Source organism: Schistocerca piceifrons, chromosome 11 (genome assembly GCF_021461385.2).
Source record: "Schistocerca piceifrons isolate TAMUIC-IGC-003096 chromosome 11, iqSchPice1.1, whole genome shotgun sequence".
Taxonomy (NCBI): Eukaryota; Metazoa; Arthropoda; class Insecta; order Orthoptera; family Acrididae; genus Schistocerca; species Schistocerca piceifrons.
Window position 1 is genome coordinate 26428280 of NC_060148.1, and position 21505 is coordinate 26449784.

At 42.2% G+C, this 21505-nt stretch overlaps 1 protein-coding gene across 1 annotated transcript in view; it reads right to left on the bottom strand.

Annotated features, from left to right (window-relative positions):
- Positions 1-5439: 5439 nt before the first annotated feature.
- Positions 5440-21505, bottom strand: part of LOC124720254 (activated Cdc42 kinase-like) — a 390360-nt gene continuing 374294 nt past the window's right edge. Inside the window, exon 23 of the mRNA XM_047245572.1 lies at positions 5440-5608. Coding sequence (XP_047101528.1) covers positions 5440-5608 — 169 coding nt within the window. The remainder of the gene's footprint in view (positions 5609-21505) is intronic.

Genomic DNA, 21505 nt, shown 5'->3' on the forward strand with positions numbered 1-21505 from the left:
GATCGCTGGATATGTACAGGCATTACCTGCTAAGTCTCTTCTGCAACTCGCAGAAACCTGTAATACGAACTGTGAAACACCCTGTATACATCAAATAACTGACAAAGCTGAGTGCGAGTGCTATTCTGAGAGGGTGGTACAGGAGAGGCAATCGTGGTGGGTTGCAAAAAAGAGCCACAAATAATATACCAGTACTAGAAAACTGGATGGTAATCTGCAAAAGTTGTAAAACAGGAACAAAAAGCGTGGCATTGGGTCCTAATGGAGCAATTCTTATTTCCGTATGTCATTTCTACTCTGGCAGACACACTATACAAATCACAAGAGGCAGGAGGTGGGCAATACTCTCTCTGGTTCCATGCCACACTCTACCAGAGCTCAGGAAAATCAGAGCAAAGAGTAGTGTGCTCAGGGGTGCAAATTTTTGTAAAAGTACAGCAAAGGAAATGCATCTCAAAGCGTCTCAGGAACAGATACCTTGTGATGGGAGTGCCAAAAATATGCTTGCAAAGTTGGCAAAATTGTGGTTTGTGATGTTAAGAAAAGCAGCTTTCTAGTACTGTTGGTCAAGTCATGCAGTGGGCTTAGGTAGCACTTCGTCTTTTTTTATTATTTCGTGACCAGTTTCTTTCTCTCTTTTCCTTTAACTACAAGCAAAACCACATAAAACCTTCAAAATTCTGTGTGAGCTTAACAAGTTTTAATCAGAAGATTTAAAAGAGCCTCCTGGAACACAATGCATCCAGCACAAAAGCCTTTAACCAGTTTCTGGCAGTAGTTCCTGTGTTGCCCTTCTCTGGCTCATTTGAGCAAAGTTTGAGACCCTATAGGTTGCAGCTTTATTACTCAATGCTTTATAACTACGCAGAAGTGCATTTGCTATTTTATCTGATGTTATTCGATGAAGTGTTATACAGTATAACACTTTCAATGAACAAATGCGTAATTTACTGAACTGTGGCAACTAAAGCTTAATACACGACTACTGATGACCAGTTTCTTTCTCTCTTTTCCTTTAACTACAAGCAAAACCATATAGAACCTTCAAAATTCTGTGTGAGCTGAACAAGTTTTAATCAGAAGATTTAAAAGAGCCTCCTGGAACACAATGCATCCATCACAAAAGCCTTTAACCAGTTTCTGGCAGTAGCTTCTGTGTTGCCCTTCTCTGGTTCATTCGAGCAAAGTTTGAGACCCTATAGGTCGCAGCTTTATTACTCAATGCTTTGTAAGTATGCAGAAGCGCATTTGCTATTTTATCTGATGTTATTCGATGAAGTGTTATACAGTATAACGCTTTCAATGAACAAATGCGTAATTTACTGAACTGTGACAACTAAAGCTTAATACACGACTACTGATGAACAATTGACTATTGCATGACAAAATCTCAACGAATTTGTGATAGCAGTAACTTATGAATATTACTGTAAAGCACATGTTCAAAAGTGCACGGTTTTGGCTTCTGAACGGTACCGTCAAACGGGGTGATTTTGGACACCAGGGCGAATTCGGACAGTATGGCTTATTTGCTCTTTGTTACTGCATAGAAACAAAGAGCTACTTATTTTAACGTCTGTGTGCCAGTTATTTTAAACACAAGATTGCATTTATCACTTTCCACAACTTTTATTTTGCGTCAATTGTTTCACTAGGTGAATAATTGACGAACAGTCTCAGTGTTAAAAATCCGTGCATTATCGTAAAGTGGAAACTTTCTATTGTTGGGCCGAGCGGGAAGTTATTGTAACCGTAATTGTCGACGTGCTCAATAGCTAACAGCAAGGTTTCTCGTGCAAGGTTATAAAATAACGACGGTTTTTGTAAAACTGTGTACTGTGTGGGTTGATTTCGGACTATGTCAAGAACGTATAAGAGCAGGAGAGATGCTACAGTATGGTGTAATTATGACCTGGAATTTTTAGATAAAGCTGTTCGTGATATTCAGAGTGGTAAATAATCGTACAGAAAAGCATGCGATTCGTATGGTATACCTAAATCAACCCTACAAAATAAAGTGCAGGAAGCACATCCGAAAAAAATGGGAGAACAGCCAGTGCTAAATAAAGAAGAAGGTATCTTGAGGGCTGCATATTGGGGATTTCCCTTCACTAAATTGGATATTAGATATTTAGTTAAAGGCTACCTTGATAAATCTAGCCGAAAAGAGAAGAAATTTCATAATAATTTGCCAGGAGAAGAATGGGTGCATTTATTCCTCAAACAACAGTCAGAAGATCTTCCCATTCGCTTAAGCGAAAATATTAAATGAGCTCGTGCAGAAGTGAACAAAGAGACTGTTTATTTAAATTCTTGCAAAATAAAAACTTATGTGTAACATATAAAATCCATTATATCATTCCATATCACTTATTCGTAACAAAGGGCTGCCTTAAAATGTCACCAAAATCAAATAAAAAGAATGTAGAATTTAAAAAAAAAAGGCAGTAACTGTCCAAATTTGCCGTCTATAACTGTAACTTCGGACAGAGATTTAAAAAACACACGTGTCCGAAATCACCCCAATTCATGGGGGTGACATCGGACACTTTATTTAACTGCCTCAAATATACCTACACATACACTTTCTGGTTCTGCGATATTTTATTTGTTACACATATACCCTACCACTTCCATTACAATCAATTTAATTTAACGATATATATGAAAGTTACAATCAAAATAACAACAAAACCGTCCGAAATCACCCCGTTTGATGGTATTTTAACTATCGTTGTATTGGTTCAAATGGCTCTGAGCACTATGGGACTTAACATCTATGGTCATCAGTCCCCTAGAACTTAGAACTACTTAAACCTAACTAACCTAAGGACAGCACACAACACCCAGTCATCACGAGGCAGAGAAAATACCTGACCCCACCGGGAATCGAACCCGGGAACCCGGGCATGGGAAGCGAGAACGCTACCGCACGACCACGAGCTGCGGACTATCGTTGTATTCACAGGGTCTGTATAGTAGCACTAGTCAGAATGTTGGGATGCTAACACAATTGAAGACTTGAAATAAACAAGGCTCTAAGTGGTATAACAGGGAATTTTGAAGTTTTGTGTTAAATGTGATTGACGTGTGAAGCCCACTAATGTGTAAAAGGCTCAAACTGCCACAAACAAAATGTAATAACAAATGCAACCAATAGATGGGATGCAGTTTAACAGCCACTGCTGTTAAGACATTTAAGGCTCTATGTTCCACACGCTTACTCCTCAGTGTTAGATAAAATGGTGGAGGCAGCAGGTGTTTGTAACAGTTTGAATGGAAAGAAGTGACAAATTAAAGGAGAAGGTACTGTGGCTGCAATAAGGGAAAAGCTGAAAAATGGAGGGGATGAATACACTATTCAAGCAATAAATCCATTCTGTAAAATCTCATCTAGCACAAGAAATAAGTCTCATTACTGATCGTTAATCTGCACATAACTGTACATAATGTTAATTCTTGAATTACCAGATGTATTGTTCCACAAGATGTAAAAGACATGATACAGCCATTTATAATCAGTAACATGAATGCATCTACCTTGTTGGATTTCAAGAAAGCAGCAGATTGTAATACAGCAAATCTAAACATATCAAAAGTACAGTGGCTCTGGTTGGATAAACTTAAGCCTCATGTAGTTAAGACCAGGAGGCTTGGGAAGGTGTCCCTATTTTTCAGAAAAGGTGTACGAGTAAGGGGCATCACGAAAATGCAACCTTTTTGCCGAGTACTGAGCTACGCCACTTAGAGTTTTTCATTGAATTTCCATTTTCAGTAAGTTTTTCATACTATTAAAATAGAATGTTCGTAATTTCCTTTGGAAACTAGATCCATACTACTCTTAACTTTCAAATAAAACATATTAATAGTGCAATTATAGACATTAATTATCCAGTACACTTAAAACTCATTTTCCTCAAATTCACGATTTTGGCACTTAGAGCCTTTTTCATTTCAAGTCTTAAATTGATATCACTTGCTTCTAGGCTAAACTAGTGCTCTGCACATATTTACCTGTCTGTATTGTGTGCATCTGATACAAATGCCGAAAGTTTACTTGTCTGTTCAACACCCATAACTTTGACTTGCTTCTTTTTGCTCTTTATTTGTAGTCTGATGTTTCTGATTCGAACAAACCATTAAAAATAGTGAGAGAGATTAGACTATTAGGACCACATTCAATACATGTTTGAGTAATGCTTATAGGTTGCTAATTTCTCTGGAGAACTGTTATTGAGAATGAAATACTGCTCCCCCAAGCTAACTCAACTCGGACAAGTGACGAGTATTAGGTGGGATATATTTGTTTCCAGAAACAAAAGGTGACACTCCTAATTCTCAGTGATGCTACTAACAGAGATACTTCTAGAATTGACCTCAAGGAGAGGCAATTTGAAGTACTGCCAATGTACACACAGAAAAGTGGGTCTGAGTGGTGAATGAGCTCCTGCTCCTTTGCAATCTTTCATAGCCTGTCCTATCTTCTTCCTGAGAGAGAGGAACCAACAGTTCTGAAAGTGAAGTAAAGTTTTTTCCGTACTGGTAAAAGTGTTTATAATACTTGTTGGACACCACTCCGGCAACTTGTATGTCTACAACATACCCCAGTTACCCAACCGCAAGAGAGGTAACCTGCAGTGTAATGGAGAATATGAACCTCACATCACTCTTAGCCACTGTCCACATCACTGACAGGTGAAGACCAGATTAAATGCAGACTGCAAATTTTCATGGCTCAGTCAGGCTTCAGTCCCACAACCTCTCTGTTTACCACTACACCACCAGGCCTGACAAGTGTCTATAGGCCGTACTTGAAATGTTGTCTCCTGAATGTTAAGTACTGGTCAGCCATTCAGCCAGACTGTAATGTTACACTTTTTTTGAAGTGAATTTTCCTTTTCATAAAGAGGTATTTCTATAGGTAGTTTATTCTTGAGGTGGGGTGGGGAGGGAGGGAGGGAGGGAGGGAGGGAGGGAGGGAGAGGGAGGGAGAGAGGGGGAGAGAGAGAGAGAGAGAGAGAGAGAGAGAGAGAGAGAGATCGATCCATGTTGCCAGATGAAGTTTTCAAAGCTGTCAAGACTTCACATGGCTGTATGCTGCTTTTGCAGGGTATCAGTACAGCAATCTTTGTACACTATGTAACTTATATAAACTATTAAAAACAAAACACTTTGGGCTCTTTTACAGTATGGAAGCATCACACACACACACACACACACACACACACACACACACACACACACACACACACACACACACACACAGTACTACCACATGAAGTAGCAAAAAGGCTCATTCACATCTGCTCACTAAAATACGCTGTAAAAAGCTTAAATACTGTAATACACTGTCTAAAAAAATCTCGAGCATCTGTGCTCGTTTTGATTTGCAATGGGGCTGCAGTAACAAACCCAATGTACAGAGTAACAAAAATGCAATTATATACAAAATGTGTAGAAAAGAAGGAGACCCTGGAAGACCAATTCGAAGAGGTGTGCAGTGTGCCCGAGGCGCGCCGGAGCTGCTGCGGAGGCTCCGCTCTGCCCGCGGCCGCCGCAGGCGCGGGGGCGGGGGAGGAGCGGGTGGGGCGAGGGAGCCCGCTCAAACCTGCAACCGACCCACAGGGCACATCAGCTACGTCTGGAGTTGACGAGTCTGCAGTGTGACAGACACTCGACAAGGCAGTAACTTTAATATACCTAAATGGCCAAAACACAGGGAAATAAATGAAGTGTGATATTTGTTGACCAATTAAAAATTATTAATAATCTCCGAAGGCAGATTTATGGATGAAAGCCTCAGCCACTGGAATTAAAAGCAGGTCTAAGACAGGTGGATGGGTTATCACATTTACAGTTTAACTGAATTTTAGGAAAAAATTACACAGATCTTAAAATTTGGAGTTCAAACATCACATACATCTACATCGACATCTACGTGATTACTCTGCTATTCACAATAAAGTGCCTGGCAGAGGGTTCAATGAATCACCTTCATGCTCTCTCTACAGTTCCATTCTCAAACGGCACGCTGGAAAAACGAGCACTTAAATTTTTCTGTGCGAGCCCTGATTTCTCTGATTTTATCGTGATGATCATTTCTCCCTATGTAGGTGGGTGCCAACAGAATGTTTTCGCAATCGGAGGAGAAAACTGCTGATTGAAATTCCGTGAGAAGATCCTGTCGCACAGAAAATCGCCTTTGCTTTCAATGATTGCCACTCCAATTCACGTATCATGCCTGTGACACTATCTCCCCTACTTCGCAATAGTACAAAACGAGCTGCCCTTCTTTGTACTTTTTCAATGTCATCCGTCACTCTCACCTGATATGGATCCCACACTGCACAGCAGTACTCCAGAATAGGGCGGGCAAGCGTGGTGTAAGCAGTCTCTTTAGTAGACCTGTTGCACCTTCTAAGTGTTCTCCCAATGAATCGCAGTCTTTGGATTGCTCTACCCACAATATTATCTATGTGATCGTTCCAATTTAGGTTATTTGTAATTGTAGTCCCCAAGTATTTAGTTGAATTTACAGCCCTCAGATTTGTGTGACTTATCGTGTAATCAAAATTTAGTCGATTTCTTTTAGTACTCATGTGAATAACTTCAAACTTTTCCTTATTCAGGGTCAACTGCCACTTTTCACACCATACAGATATCTTATCTAAATCATTTTGCAAGTCGTTTTGATCATCTGATGACTTTAGAAGACGGTAAATGACAGCATCATCTGCAAACAATTTAAGACAGCTACTCAGATTGTCTCCTATGTCATTAATATAGTTCAGGAACAACAGAGGGCCTATAACAGTTCGTCGGGGAATGCCGGATATTACTTCTATTTTACTCGATGACTTTCCATCTATTCTATGCAGGAACTTGAAAGGAATTAAGGTCACTTGCCTAGCATTTTTAGAACAGCATAATACAGGGTGAGTATTAAGTCTTTGCCTGCTAACAAAAAAATATTTCTTAGGAGCTATGCAGTTTGTTGCAAATGGTAACTTAACTCATGAAGTTCTTACGAGCACTCTTCTACTCTTCACACAGCACATCAGTGGCAGTGATTTGAACAACAGGTAGTGTTTCAACGCAATGGTGCTCCACCACACTGGGGGCTGTTAGTTTGCCAGTTTTGGTCGGGTGAAACCTTTCCACACAGACAGTTTAGCACAGACGGTCCAACACCTTGGCCGACACAGTCATCACACACAACCCATTTTGACTGTTTTTAATGAGTTAAGGTAAGGGTAAAGCTTTCAGTTCACAAGTTTCTGATGTGCAAACTGTTACACCATCTGTCCCAGCTAGCACTCAACCTTATTTCAAGGTGGATATTGAGTTTAGGTTCAGTTGAAAATTCAAGATTGAAAAATCAACCTGTTACACAGTTTACATCAAGCTGTAAAAATTTATCTTGAATTAAAATAATTTTCCCAAGCTTGAAATAACCTGTAATTTCCCTGGAAGGCTGTATAGCAGATGCGCGCGCAGCATAGCTTCCATAGACGTCCACAGGAAGCGCCACAAGCGTTTATAAGCCTTGCACTGACTTTGCTAGGTTTATGGCCATTTTACCTTTGTGACGCACGTTAATGATTGTTGACTGTTGTGGAGTTTGTTTTATACTGGAAAATAGTTCGGTAAGTGTGTGGCGTCTCCTGCCTTGCTGCTACACCGGGTCTGAAGAGGATATGTAATGTATTACAGGTACGTTGGTGCATTTTTCTCTAGTGGTACGCTAATATTACGAATGTTAAATATTATTACATAACGTAAAGAAATATCATATTCTTTTACATAGAAAAATTGAGCCTGGATGAAAGTGAAATGGATTACCAGCTAAGAATACATATTATAAGTTGTTCAGCAAAAAGAGGTCATTTTAAACTAGCTCTCTACTACGTGGCACCAATAAATTAAAACTTAATGTTATTTTACCTTTTTAAAATCTCGCCTTTTTTTGTTCTTTTACATTTCAGTTCCACTGAACTGATAGTTTCTTAAATTCATTTCGATTTCATCTTTTATTTCATTTTGATTCAGGTTTACTCACCAAAAAATAATTGTGCATAGAATAAAACGTCTACATTTTTCTAAACAGTAGTTTCTTTATAATTCAGATTAAATGGCCCTGAAACTGTTAGAAATAGTGATAGGTGGCTTCGTCATGAAGTCATCGCAAAATTACCCAAATGTCATCTTTACTTCAAAAATTTCAAGCAAATATTTATTTCAAATTACTTTTAAACTCTTTGGAATGAAGTCACCAGAAGCAGCTGCTTACTCAGTGACATTTATGCTAGTTAATGATTCTTACTACATCGGTGAGTTTGAAGTTATTTTCCTAATCTGGGGCATAAATTATATTTAGGTTGATCAGTTTCAACTTTTTACATTTTTTATGTTTAGGTATGGCTAACATTTTCTTTTACCTGTTACAGGATCATTATACCGGCAGAAGTCAGCGATATTTGATCCTGCTCTGGTCTGTGTGCTGGGGCCGGAGGGGCTTCAGAATAATTAAATTTTAAAATAAAACAATTTTAAACACTTTGACAATAGAAAAATTTAAACATACATGTCTTGATAATTTTTTTCTCACACCTTTTCCATTCTGATATTTATTTAATTAATTAGGTTCAATAAATTCAGATTAATAATTATGTAGCTCAAAACAAGCTGTAAATACCAGGCTGTATTCCACGTGTGTAGATACAGCTGGAGCCAAACTTGATAAGTCAAGCTTGAAATATAGCTTGAACTCTGCCAACTTTGATGTTTGTTTCAAGCTTGAATCCAACTAACAGGCCTGAATATTCCAGCTTTGATCAAGCTTATATACTTGAACTTTACATCTGGAAACAAGTTTGAAACTGGCTTACTGTGCTATCTGGGGTATGAGATACTGTACAGATGGTGACAGAAGAGAAGTTGTCAAAGACATGGCGGGAAATAGAGTACTCTGTAGAGGTTCATTTGGGGAAAAAAATGGAGCCATTCTGGAAGTACAGTGGTAAAATAAAAAAAAATAAAAAAAATTACAAGTTAAGCTAACATTTGCAAGAAACTGAATAGTTCCTTAGAAAGAACATTTTATAGGCAGGGAGAGACTGTACTAACACTCTACAATAAACAACTGTAATGTTTCTCTATTGTAACAATCAATTACACTTTATACTCTCATCATCTTTGAGCTCTAAAAGGAATAATCATTATGTAAATCCTGTTTAGGGACTGTTTTAAGCAGTAGACAGTCAATACGATTTGTTTCACTCATATTTCAGACTGAATACTGAAGACTGGATTGAATGATTAGGTTATGTACACATCTTGCTGTGACGGAATATTTCCAATTTATGACAAAGGGTTGGATTTATAACATGCATTGTTGATTGTTGCTTTTAAAATAAAAAATTAATTGTTACAATGAAGAAAGAAGACAGCTGCGTATTATGAAACACAATTTCAAAAATTCCTAAAAGCAGTTAAAAGCCATTTACATAAATATAACTTTAAATTCTTTCCACCAATCCGAGAGGTCACTGATTGCTCAAATCAGTTCTTTATGTAAAATAAGAAATGGAACAGGTCTTGGAACTTCAGCTGAAATAAACTAAATGCACTAAAATAAATAGCAATACCAACAGATAAAATAAAAATGGTTGAGAAAACATACTGCAGAATGGATTAGAAATAAGTGCAGTGTATGTAAGAATTTCTAATATGGAAAGAGCATACAGTTTAACTAAAGACAAGAGGTGATCCTCTATAACAAAACACTATCTTTTCTTCATCTGTTTCACAATCTTTGGAGTATGTTGGATCAATCATTTTCTGCCGATCATCTTTTCCTCTCTCCTGAGATCATGTGCTTGGGTTTTTATGTAGATTTGTCTCAGAACCTTATATTTTCATCTTCAGTAATTAATTTAGCCATTCAATTGATAAGTGATTTTTCTGAAATCTTTAGTTCTACTACATATTTCTCAGTTTCTGTGAACCAAATGGGTTTTGTTTTGCTGTTACAGAAAAAGTCAATGATTTGTTTGATTAATCTGTTAAGAGTCCATTCTGAGAAGATGCGCATAAAAATTTATCCTCCTTTTTCTGCACCATATCTGAATTTTTTTCAATTTTCTTGTAGTGTGTTTCATTTTTGATTTATACGATCTTGATTTATACTATCTTGGAATTTTGGTACTATAATTTTCCTTAAAATTTTTATTTCCTTTATATCAAGTTTCTCCATTTGGCATTTGAAGTTGTTCTTTAGTGTTCCTGTGCATACGCTCCTTCTGGTTTAATAGCCGTCTTGTAATGTGTAACTCTGGGCCTCCAAGAAAGGGATTTTTTGCTGTACATATCTTTTGTTGGTTGGAAGGCCAGTTCAAGTTTATTTTTTCTGTATTCCATTGCTTTGCTTTCCTATCATTCCAACTAATCCATTCTCTGAGATATTTAAATTCTTTTCCTATTTCAATCGTTTGTTCTCGACTGTTGAGGTGTTTTAGTGGGTTCTTGATGTTTGTCATGATCTTATTTCTTTTTCTTTAAGGTGTGACCTGTTTTAGCTGCTTGTTTCTTTAGTTCAATTACTTGCCCCTTTGCTTCTTCCATCAATTTACTTTAAGGTTCTTGTTTTTACAATCCAGTCTTATACCACTCTTTACATTTGTGTTCCACTTACTACTTTTTTCTCAAGCGCACAATTGATCAACAATGGTGAGAGCCCACCCCCTGTCAAACCTCCGTTTTTGTTTCGTAGGTTTCCGATAGTTCACCCACAAATTTAACTTTCGAAAATGTAATTGTAAAGGTCACTTTTATGATATTAGTATTTTTCTTATCCAAACCGATTTCTTCTAGGACTGCTAATCTATCTGTATTAGAGTGCAGCTAAAATGGTGCACAATCCATCATCCTGCTGCACATTTCCTATATAACGGACTGAACTTTCAATATTTTGTATAATTATAGACTGAATTTAAAAATTTAGAATCATCTACTCATTAAAGGATATAATCTTACGTAGAAACACAATAAGACAAGTGTTATACGAGGGTAACTCAATTATTATCCGCAGTTTAGTTATATTTTTGTTTATTTTGGTAGCACAGTCGTTTTCTGTTGATGATGCTTGCTTTGTTTATTTGTTGTTATATCTTTGCAATTTTCAAGCTGCTAGGTTAGTTTTGTTATCACCGCCGTGCTGTTACTCTTGGCTGCTCTGCTGTCTATTTGCACCAAAGAAGAGCAACGTTCAGTGATCTGTTTTTTTGTGCTCGGAAGGCATATCAGGGGCCGAAATTCATCGAACACTTTCGGTACAGTACGGGAACCGTGTTTTGCCTCAACGGAGTGTCTGCGAATGGATTGAAAAATTCCGAAATGGTCGCACAAGTGTAACGCACGATGGAGGAGCCGGACGACCGTTTTCCACCACAAATGAAGAAACCATTGAATGTTCACATGAAATGATTCTCTTAGACAGACATTAACTATTGACGAAGTGGCACGTCGTCTGCAAATTAGCCACAGTTCTGCCTATGAAATCATCCACAACAGACTTGGGTTTCGTAAAGTTTGTGCAAGATGGGTTCCATTTGAATTACTGGATCGTCCTCTGTATAGTCCCGATCTTGCCTCTTCTGAGTATCACTTGTTTGGTCCACTCAGGCAGTAAGGTGCCATCGATTTGCCTCTGACGAAGCAGTGAAAGAAGCGGTGCATTCCTGGCTCACAGCTCAACCGAGAACCTTCTTTTCTGAGGGCATCAGGAGGTTTGTACAACGATGGACCAAGTGCATTGAAACCCAAGGAGGCTATGTTGAAAAATGATGTTCTTTTAAGTTTCCTATTTGATTACGATAACATTTTATAACTACTTTGCGGATAATAATTGACTAACCCTCATTGTTAGAAACTCTGCGTTTGCCTTGAGACAGTGTGCACAGTGAACTAATACTCTGATTTTATTTGTCTAGTATTTGAGAATGAGACTGCTTAGCGACTTCAAACAAACTTAACACACAATTTCAAACCTTGATGAAACTTCTCATTGGCACTTCACACAAAAAGATGAAAGGGTAAAAGTTCACGTTTACTGCAGTTTTGCTGTTCACACAGTAAAATTTCGGCATCAGACATGATATTTTGATTTGCTACTACTTTACCACTAAATTTATTTGGAACACATTTTCTAGACAGTATCCACATATGCCACCTAATTCAACTGAAACGTTAGATCTTTGTATGATAGATAGTTCAGGAGATACGACATGATAAACATTGAGATGTGTGAAAAACTTACTTTTCGTTAAAATGGAGCAAAAATTGCCCAAATTATTTTCATCCAGTGCTTCATAATGACAACACTTAGCAACTTCCAACTCTAGCTACGATTTGTGTTATAAAGACCGTGCCTGCGATAGGTCAGGCCACAATTTTATCGACACTAGCTATCTGTCGCTCGAGAACTGAACTCACTGCGAATGAGAACAATATGTGGATGTCTCATTACCTGACCCCTGACTGCTGCTGCCTTCTGCTGTTAGTATCTAGAATTATTTTGAAAAAACATTAGCCAACATATCAGGAGCTGTCACAAAGAGCTGATCCAATATGATCACATTTATCTAATTTCATGAGTGTACTCATCAAGTTTCACAGTTTTCTGTGATTCTGCTACAAATACTTCGTGTTTGTTCAGTGAGCAAGAAATTTTGGAAGCTCAACAGGGAGAAATTGCTCAGTATCTCGTCTCGCATCTTTCTCCTTTTCTTTCTTTCTTTTTGCTTTCTGTCCATCATACAGTTTCACTGTTCATGCACTGAAACTTCAGCATCGATCAACACATTTTAATTTCTTACTTCTTTACCACTAACTCTATGCACAGCAAATTTTGCAGACTCTATGCGTCTGCAAAAATCATTTCGATGTACAACACAGTTCGGCAGATATAACATTTTATACGAGGGAATTCAATTCTGCTGGGCTTACTGGTACCACCCTAAAATACTATATTTCAGTGGTAAGGCTGATAGTTTTTACTGATGTAAGAGATTCACACTGAACTCAAAGCAAAGTAGATGACTGGTATGTCAAAGAAAGAACATTAAAAAAATACTGGCGGGTGCGGAAAGAAAAAGAGGGCTGGAAAATTACAACTGATGAAGATGTCTACAAAAACATACATAAAAAATCCTGCATAATGGAAAAGCAAGAATGACATTTTTTATCACTACTGAATGAAATAGGAGAAGTTAACAAAACATTCTTGGAGACAATATCAATAGAAGCTTGCACCACAGAAACAATAAAATAACTGAAAAGAAATAACCCAAAGAGTAGTTGGTGCGTATTAAAGCAAACGTCACGGCAGGCACCGTGCTGACCTATGTCTCCAGAGATGTAGTGAAAGCATCCAGTGTAGGGTGTGACACTCACTGTTCACAAAGTCTGAATTACTTCCATGATTTAGTAGTCTTCAAGAAATTAAGTAATAACGGAAACTTTCAAGACATGAAGATTTCATCTATTTCAGCAAATGGGTAACGCTGGCCCAATAAACCCTAAGAAGGTATTTTTCATAAGGTTTATCATGCTATGCAGGTGTATCATGTACATCAATTTCAGAATTTTTATGTGATTTTGGATAGAGACTGAGACTGCAAAGTGATTACCTACTACCGCAGGGAACAGAACGCAGTTTTGGCAGCATGCAGACAGTACTGATGCCTGCTTGAGCTCTCCACGGTTTCCACACACAATTAAGAAAAACTATGATACACATGTACTTGTGGTTTGCAGCATGTAAAACAACTCAAAAAGTTTTGTGTAGATTTTTTTCCCTAAACAACTTCTTTTGTTTAATTTCTGATGTTAAGTAATGACCACGAATGAGTACACCTGAAGAGAGAGAGTCCAATGCGCAGCACGGTATGTGAAAACAAAATCACCCATTACTGCCCAAAGAAAATTCTGATTTGACTGTCAAATGGAGCCACCAGGCATTAAGCTGATTAAGGATTGGTAAAAGAAGTTCCTAGCCACTGGAAGTGTAAACCGACTGTCTGGCCCTAACAGAAAACACACATCTGGTGAAATAGTAGAGGTGGTGAGAGACCTGCCAAAGAAGCCTATCAAAATCAGTTCACTTAGCATCATGAGAGTTAAACAGCACAAGCAGCTCTGCTTGTGCACTTATGAAGTTCATATTTTGCAAGTGTTGAAGCAAAATGACTTACAGCTTTTCACAAATTTACTATTGAGATGTTGCCCTGGATCAGGCAAAACCCCAACTATATAGCATATGATGTTTTCTCTGACAAAGCAGCCTTCCATGTATGGGGGGAAGTTAATAAGCATAACATTTGTATCTAGGGTTTGGAGAACCCCCACAGTTTTCAGGATCACATCTGAGATGGTGGAAGTTTTTTTTTTTTGTTTTTTTTTTTTTGTTTTGGTTTTAGGGTGCAAAACTGCTATGGTCATTAGTGCCCGGTCCGTGACTTAGGAAACAGTAAAAAACCGAAAATGGAAACCAGCAGCAATGGGAACGAAAGTCACAAAATTGGAGAAACTAAAAGCAGAAGGAAGGCTTAAAAATCCACTACAGAAAGGGGTTGGTTGTCCCCAAAAAAAGCTTCAAATGACTGACGTCATTTCACTGGCACTAATAAACTCGAGAACGCGATCGGCTGAGCGCGTGTCATCTGCTAAAATCGACGATATATCAGGCGATAGCTGTAGACGGGAGCGTAACGGATTAAAATAGGGGCACTCAATTAAAAGGTGTCTTACCGTCCACAGCTGAGAGCAGTGGGGACAGAGTGGGGGAGGATCGCCGCTTAAAAGATGTCGATCGCTAAAAAGACAGTGTCCTATCCGGAGTCGAGTTAAAATTACCTCCTCCCAACGATGCGTTCGGGAGGAAGAGGTCCAAGCACAAGGAAGAGCTTTCATGTCCCGCAATTTATTACGGGGAAGCGTCGACCAATGTGCGTGCCATAAATGAACAACATGACGACATAAAACGCTCCGTAGATCAGCGAAGGGAATCGATTGGATAGCTGGCCGAAGATAGCTGCAATATCGGCCGCCTCATTTCCACAGATACCAGCGTGTCCCGGGAGCCAGAGGAACGCCACCGAGACGCCCCCCAGGTGGAGCCAGCGCAGACAGTCCTGAATCCGGTGGACCAGAGGGTGGACAGGGTAAAGAGCTTGGAGACTGAGGAGAGAGCTGAGAGAATCTGAGCAGATAACGTACTGTATCCGCTGATGGCGGCGGATGTAGTGGACAGCCTGGAGAACAGCGTAAAACTCCGCAGTATAAACCGAACACTGGTCGGGAAGCCGAAAGTGATTTGGGGTGTTGCCAACAATATAGGGACTCCCTACACCTAACGATGTTTTCGAGCCGTCGGTGTAAATAAATGTGGCTTCCGTCATTTGTGCACATAGAGCAGCAAATGCCCGGCGATAAACAAGTGAAGGGGTACCATCCTTGGGAAATCGACAAAGGTCACGGACCAGGCAGATCCGGGGACGGAGCCAAGGTGGTGCTGTACCCCAAGTTGTCAAGAAGGTTTTAGGAAAGCGGAAGGAAAGAGAATGGAGCAGTTGACGGAAGCGGACTCCCGGTGGTAGTAGGGAGGAGGGGTGGCCTGCATACCCTACATCAATGGAGGTGTCGAAAAAAAGGTCATGGGCTGGATTAGCAGGCATGGAAGACAGATGGCTAGCATAACGACTCAGAAGGACTGCTCACCGATTAGACAGCGGAGGTTCAGCAGTCTCAGCATAAAGGCTTTCCACAGGGCTGGTGTAAAAAGCTCCAGACACTAAACGTAATCCACGGTGGTGGATAGAGTCGAAACGCCGAAGAATAGACGGCCGAGCAGAGGAGTAGACTATGCTTCCATAGTCCAATTTCGAGCGCACTAAGGCGCGATAGAGGCGGAGAAGGACCACTCGGTCCGCTCCCCAGGAGGTACCATTCAGGACACGGAGGGTGTTGAGGGATCGCAGACAGCGAGCCGAAACATAGGAAACGTGGGAGGACCAACAGAGTTTTCTGTCAAACATAAGACCCAAGAATTTTACGACGTCTGAAAACGGAAGGTTGACAAGTCCTAGATGTAAGGAGGGTGGAAGAAACTCCTTACGTTGCCAAAAATTAACACAAACGGTCTTACTGGGAGAAAAACGGAAGCCGGTTTCGATGCTCCATGAGTGGAGGCGATCGAGACATCCTTGAAGACGTCGTTCAAGAAGGCTGGTCCATCGAGAGCTGTAGTAGATCGCAAAATCGTCCACAAAGAGGGAGCCCGAGACATCAGGAAGGAGACAATCCATAATTGGATTTACGGCAATGGCAAACAGTATGACACTCAGCACGGAGCCCTGGGGTACCCCGTTTTCTTGGGAGAAAGTACGAGAGAGAGTAGTGTTCATCCGCACCCTAAATGTGCGCTCTGCCATAAATTCGTGAAGAAAAAGGGGCAGCCGGCCTCGAAAGCCCCAAGAGAACAGTGTGCGGAGGATGCCTGTCCTCCAACAGGTATCGTATGCTCTCTCCAGATCAAAAAATATTGCTACCGTTTGGCGTTTCCGGAGAAAATTGTGGAGAGAGCAACAAGATGGTCAACTGCAGAATGATGCTTTCGGAATCCGCATTGGGGAGGTGTTAAAAGACTGCGGGACTCCAGCCACCAAGCTAAACGGTAATTCACCATACGCTCCAAGACCTTACAGACACTACTCGTGAGAGAAACGGGGCGATAGCTAGAGGGGAGATGTTTGTCCTTTCCAGGTTTCGGAACGGGAACGACGATAGCTTCCCGCCATCAACTGGTAAAAGTACTGCCGGTCCAAATTCGATTATATAGGCGAAGGAGGTAACGCAGACTAGGGGTTGATAAATGCAGCAACATTTGGACGTGGATACCATCCGGTCCTGGGGCGGAGGAGCGAGAAGAAGAGAGTGCATGTTGGAGTTCCCGCATGGACAAAACAGTATTGTAGCTTTCGCGTTTTTGAGAGGAGAAAGCAAGATGTCGCACTTCCGCTGCACGTTTCTTCGGGAGAAACGCTGGCGGGTAATTGGAAGAGCTCGAAATCTCAGCAAAGTGCTGACCCAATGAGTTAGAAATTGTGACGGGGTCCACTAATGTATCATGCGCGACAGTGAGCCCAGAGACCGGGGAGAAACTAGGCGCGCCTGAGAACCGTCTAAGCCGACTCCAAACTTCCGAGGAGGGAGTGAAGGTGTTAAATGAGCTAATAAAGAATTTCCAGCTTGCCTTCTTGCTATCGCGGATGACGCGATGGCATCGAGCACGGAACTGCTTATAGCGGATACAGTTGGCCAAAGTAGGATGGTGGCGGAAAATGCGAAGAGCACGTCGCCGCTCACGTATTGCGTCGCGGCATGCCTCGTTCCACCAAGGAACTGGGGAGGTGCGTGGTATTGAATGTTCCGCAGCTGTAAGAATAACGTCGGTAATATGTGTGACCTCATCGTCGACGCTGGGGAAGCGACGGTCATCGAATGTCGCTAGAGACGAAAAAAGTGTCCAATTGGCTTGGGCAAACTTCCAGTGTCGCGGCCGCATATATGGCAGTTGAGGCTGCAGTCTAAGGACACATGGAAAGTGGTCACTCGAGTGTGTATCATCAAGGGCGAACCATTCGAAGCGCCGAGCTAGCGGAACAGTACCGACCGCAAGGTCCAAATGAGATAAATTTGTCGTGGAGGCAGACAAAAATGTGGGGACCCCAGTGTTGAGGCAAACTAGATCTGCTTGGTGGAAGACGTCTAGCAATAGTGAGCCACGTGGACAAGGATGTGGAGATTCCCAAAGCGGGTGGTGGGCATTGAAGTCCCCAACCAGCAAATAGGGGGGGTGGAAGCTGACCAAGAAGATGAAGGAGATCAGCTCGTGCAATTGGTGTGGACGATGGAATGTATACAGCACAAAGAGAGAACGTGTATCCAGAAAGGGAAAGACGGACGGCGACAGCTTGGAAGGAAGTGTTTAAGTGGATAGGGCGATAATGGAGAGTATCATTGAGAAGAATCATGAGTCCTCCATGGGCAGGAGTGCCTTCTACAGAGGGGAGATCATATTGGACGGACTGAAAATGAGGAAGAACAAAGCGGTCATGGGGACGCAGCTTTGTTTCCTGAAGACAGAAGATGACCGGCGAGTAGGATCGTAAGAGGATCGACAATTCATCCCGATTGGCGCGAATGCCACGGATATTCCAGTGGATAATGGACATAGGGTGAACAGAAAATGGAGGAATGTGACCAAAGTTGCTGTCAACTCAACGACTGCTCAGAGCTTGCGACCGACAGCAAGGAATGGCATTCAGCCGAAGGCAGAAGATCCTGATCCATAGGTTGTTCAGGAGCAGCTCCTGCCACCAGCGATTGGCCGGTTGATCGGCCGCCAGCAGTGCGCCTCGGCAACACACAAGACGGCCGATGGCGATTTCCGCCAGGTGGTGCTGTAGGTGGGACACGCCTTGGCGGAGAAGGAGAGGAACTGGGTTTCTTTGTAGTCTTCTTGGAATTATGATGTTTAGAAGAAGAAGGAAGCGATGGTTGTGAAGTTGGGGTACGTAAAAAATCTTCACGAGTATGCTCTTTTTTCAAAGGATTGGTGTCTGACTTTTGGGCTCGAGATGTAGCAGAACCCGATGAAGGGTGAGCCAGAGAGTGGGCAGGCGAAAGTGGTGGGGTTGAACGGGCGATCTTTGCGCTGGCCAATCTGACTACCGTGTCACTAAAGGTGAGGTCGCAAGTCAGCGTGGCCGCCTCCTTTGTTGGCCGAGGAGAAGCAAGGACAGTGCTGTATTTTCCTGTCTGAGGCACGGTGGGCTGTCGACTGGCGAATAATTTTCGAGCAGCAAAGGTCGACACCTTTTCCTTCACTCTGATTTCCTGGATGAGCTTTTCGTCCTTAAAAACGGGGCAATCACGAGAGGAAGCAGCGTGGTCACCCATACAGTTGATGCAGCGAGGGGATGGAGGTGGACAAGCACCCTCATGGGTATCCTTGCCACACGTAACACATTTGGCCGGATTGGAACAGGACTGGCTGGTGTGATTGAACCGCTGACACCGATAGCAACACGTAGGGTTTGGGATGTAAGGGCGAATGGAAATTATCTCATAGCCCGCTTTGATTTACGATGGGAGTTGAACTCTGTAAAATGTCATGAAGACGGTACGGGTTGGAATGATGTTCATGTCAACCCTTTTCATGACTATGAACAGCCGTTACGCCCTGGTCTGATAGGCAGTGTTGAATTTCCTCGTCAGACAATCCATCGAGGGAGCGTGTATAAACGACCCCACGTGAGGAATTTAATGTGTGGTGTGCTTCCACCCGGACAGGGAAGGAAGCAGTGAAGCACGCAACAATTTTTGTGGCTGGAGGGCACTGACTGTTTCTAACAACAAGGTGCCATTTCATAATCTGGAACAAGACTTTACAGGACCTGCAATTGCGTCGACACCTTTCTGAATAATGAAAGGGTTGACCGTGGAGAAGTCGTGACCTTCGTCAGACCGAGAAACAACAAGGAACTGTGGCAACGATGGAAGGACTGTCTGTGGCTGAGACTCAGTGAACTTACACTTGTGAGCAGACATAGTGGAAGGTGAGGAAACCATTGCGGAAGAATCCCCCACGATTACCGGCGTCTCCGATGGCGCGCTCCTCCCTTGTGGGGGCCCTCTCTGAGGGCACTCCCGCCTTAGGTGATTGTTCACACCTCAGGTCACACCTCCCGACAAACGGACGGAGGGACCAATTGGCACTTTCGGAAGGTATCAGCTCGGGTAATCACCCCTCCCTGAGCCTGGTCGTTACCAGGGGGTACGTACGTGTCCTACCTGTCTACCCGGGGCGGGGAATTACGCGTTACCCTGTCACCGGCTACGCACAAAAGTGTGTGGGTCGGCCTTCAGACACGCACAGGGAGGAAGAAGGAGAAAGGGAAAGGAAAGAAGAGAGGTCTCAAATGCCGCAGCGGAGAAAAGGGTAAAGAGAAGAGGTAAGGAAAAGAGAAGGACAAAGGAAGGATGAAGACATACAAGCAAGGAAGGCGAAGAATGCGGTACATTTACGAGCGTCCATCTCCGGACGTAGGCACAAACCATACTCCCAGAGGGGGAGAAAGGGAAGGAAAGAGCCAGAGGTAGGGGGGGGGGGGGGGGGGGGCGAAGATGGGGGACAGGGAAGGATGCGGAAAGGGAGGGTATGCAGCCCGGAAAGGAAGGAAGGCCACATTAGCTCGGGGTCCCGTGCTCGCTACACACGTATCCACAAAAGAGTTGTGCAGCCCCTAGGGGGGATGGTGGAAGTGTGGTGCGTGCTGACAAAAAGACGGAGTAGTCTGACCAGTTTTCTTTGTCGAGCTAAAATTAACGGGATACATTTATCTGGACACACTCGAGCAATTTGTCGCATGTCAGCTTCTTCCCCTTCAACTAAATGTGATCCTCCAGCAGGACAATGCACCGCTGCACTGGAGTTTAAATGTTTGTGACTTTCTGGACTGAACATTTGAACAGAAGAGCTGTGGATGCAATAGAATCCATCACTCAGATGTTGTGCACTCGTGGGTCGAGATAAAGGATTGTCTAGATATTTTATGGGTTATGAAAAGAGCCTGTGTGGAAGTGAATAATTTTTTTGTACAAAAGTATTTCAGTTGCTCTACACAATGCCACAAATTGCAAGTATGTGCACTGATCACCCAAAACATTACAACCACCACTACTATCGATATAAACACATCTACGCGTGCCGTACGTGTGTACAATGGGGAAGGTGCGGGATGCATCTGAGTTTCACTGAAGGCAGATTGTGGTGGCCAAGAGGCTCATCGTGAGCATTTCGGAAACTGCACAAGTTGACGGATGTTTGAGGAGTGAGTATCTTCATAACATGGCAAAACCGAGGACTTTAATGCTGGGCAGAGTACAAGTGTGTCTGAACACATAGTGCACCAAACACTCCTAACAATGGGCCCCCGCAACCGACAACCTGTTGTACGTGCCAGTGTTAACACGGCGACATCGGCAGGACGACTGAAATGGACACGTGACCGTCGCCACTGGATGTCGGCACAGTGGCAGAGCACGGCACGGTCTGAGGAACCCTGATACCTTCTTCATCGTGTCGACGGGAGGGCACGAATCCGTCGTCTTCCAGAGGAACAGCTCCTCGACGCCTGTACTGTGGGACAGAGAGAAGCTAACAGTGGCTCCAATAGACTCTGGAGAACATTCGTACGGGTGTCTGTGGGTGCAGTGGAGCTCGTACACAGCACAGTGATGTGGCCAATGAGTATCGTACATTGGTTGCAGACTACGTACACCCCTTAATGGCGAACGTGTTTCTCGAATGCAGTGGCATTTTTCAACCAGATAATGCACCGTGTCACAAAGCCAGGTGAGTGATGGAGTGGTTTGAGGAACA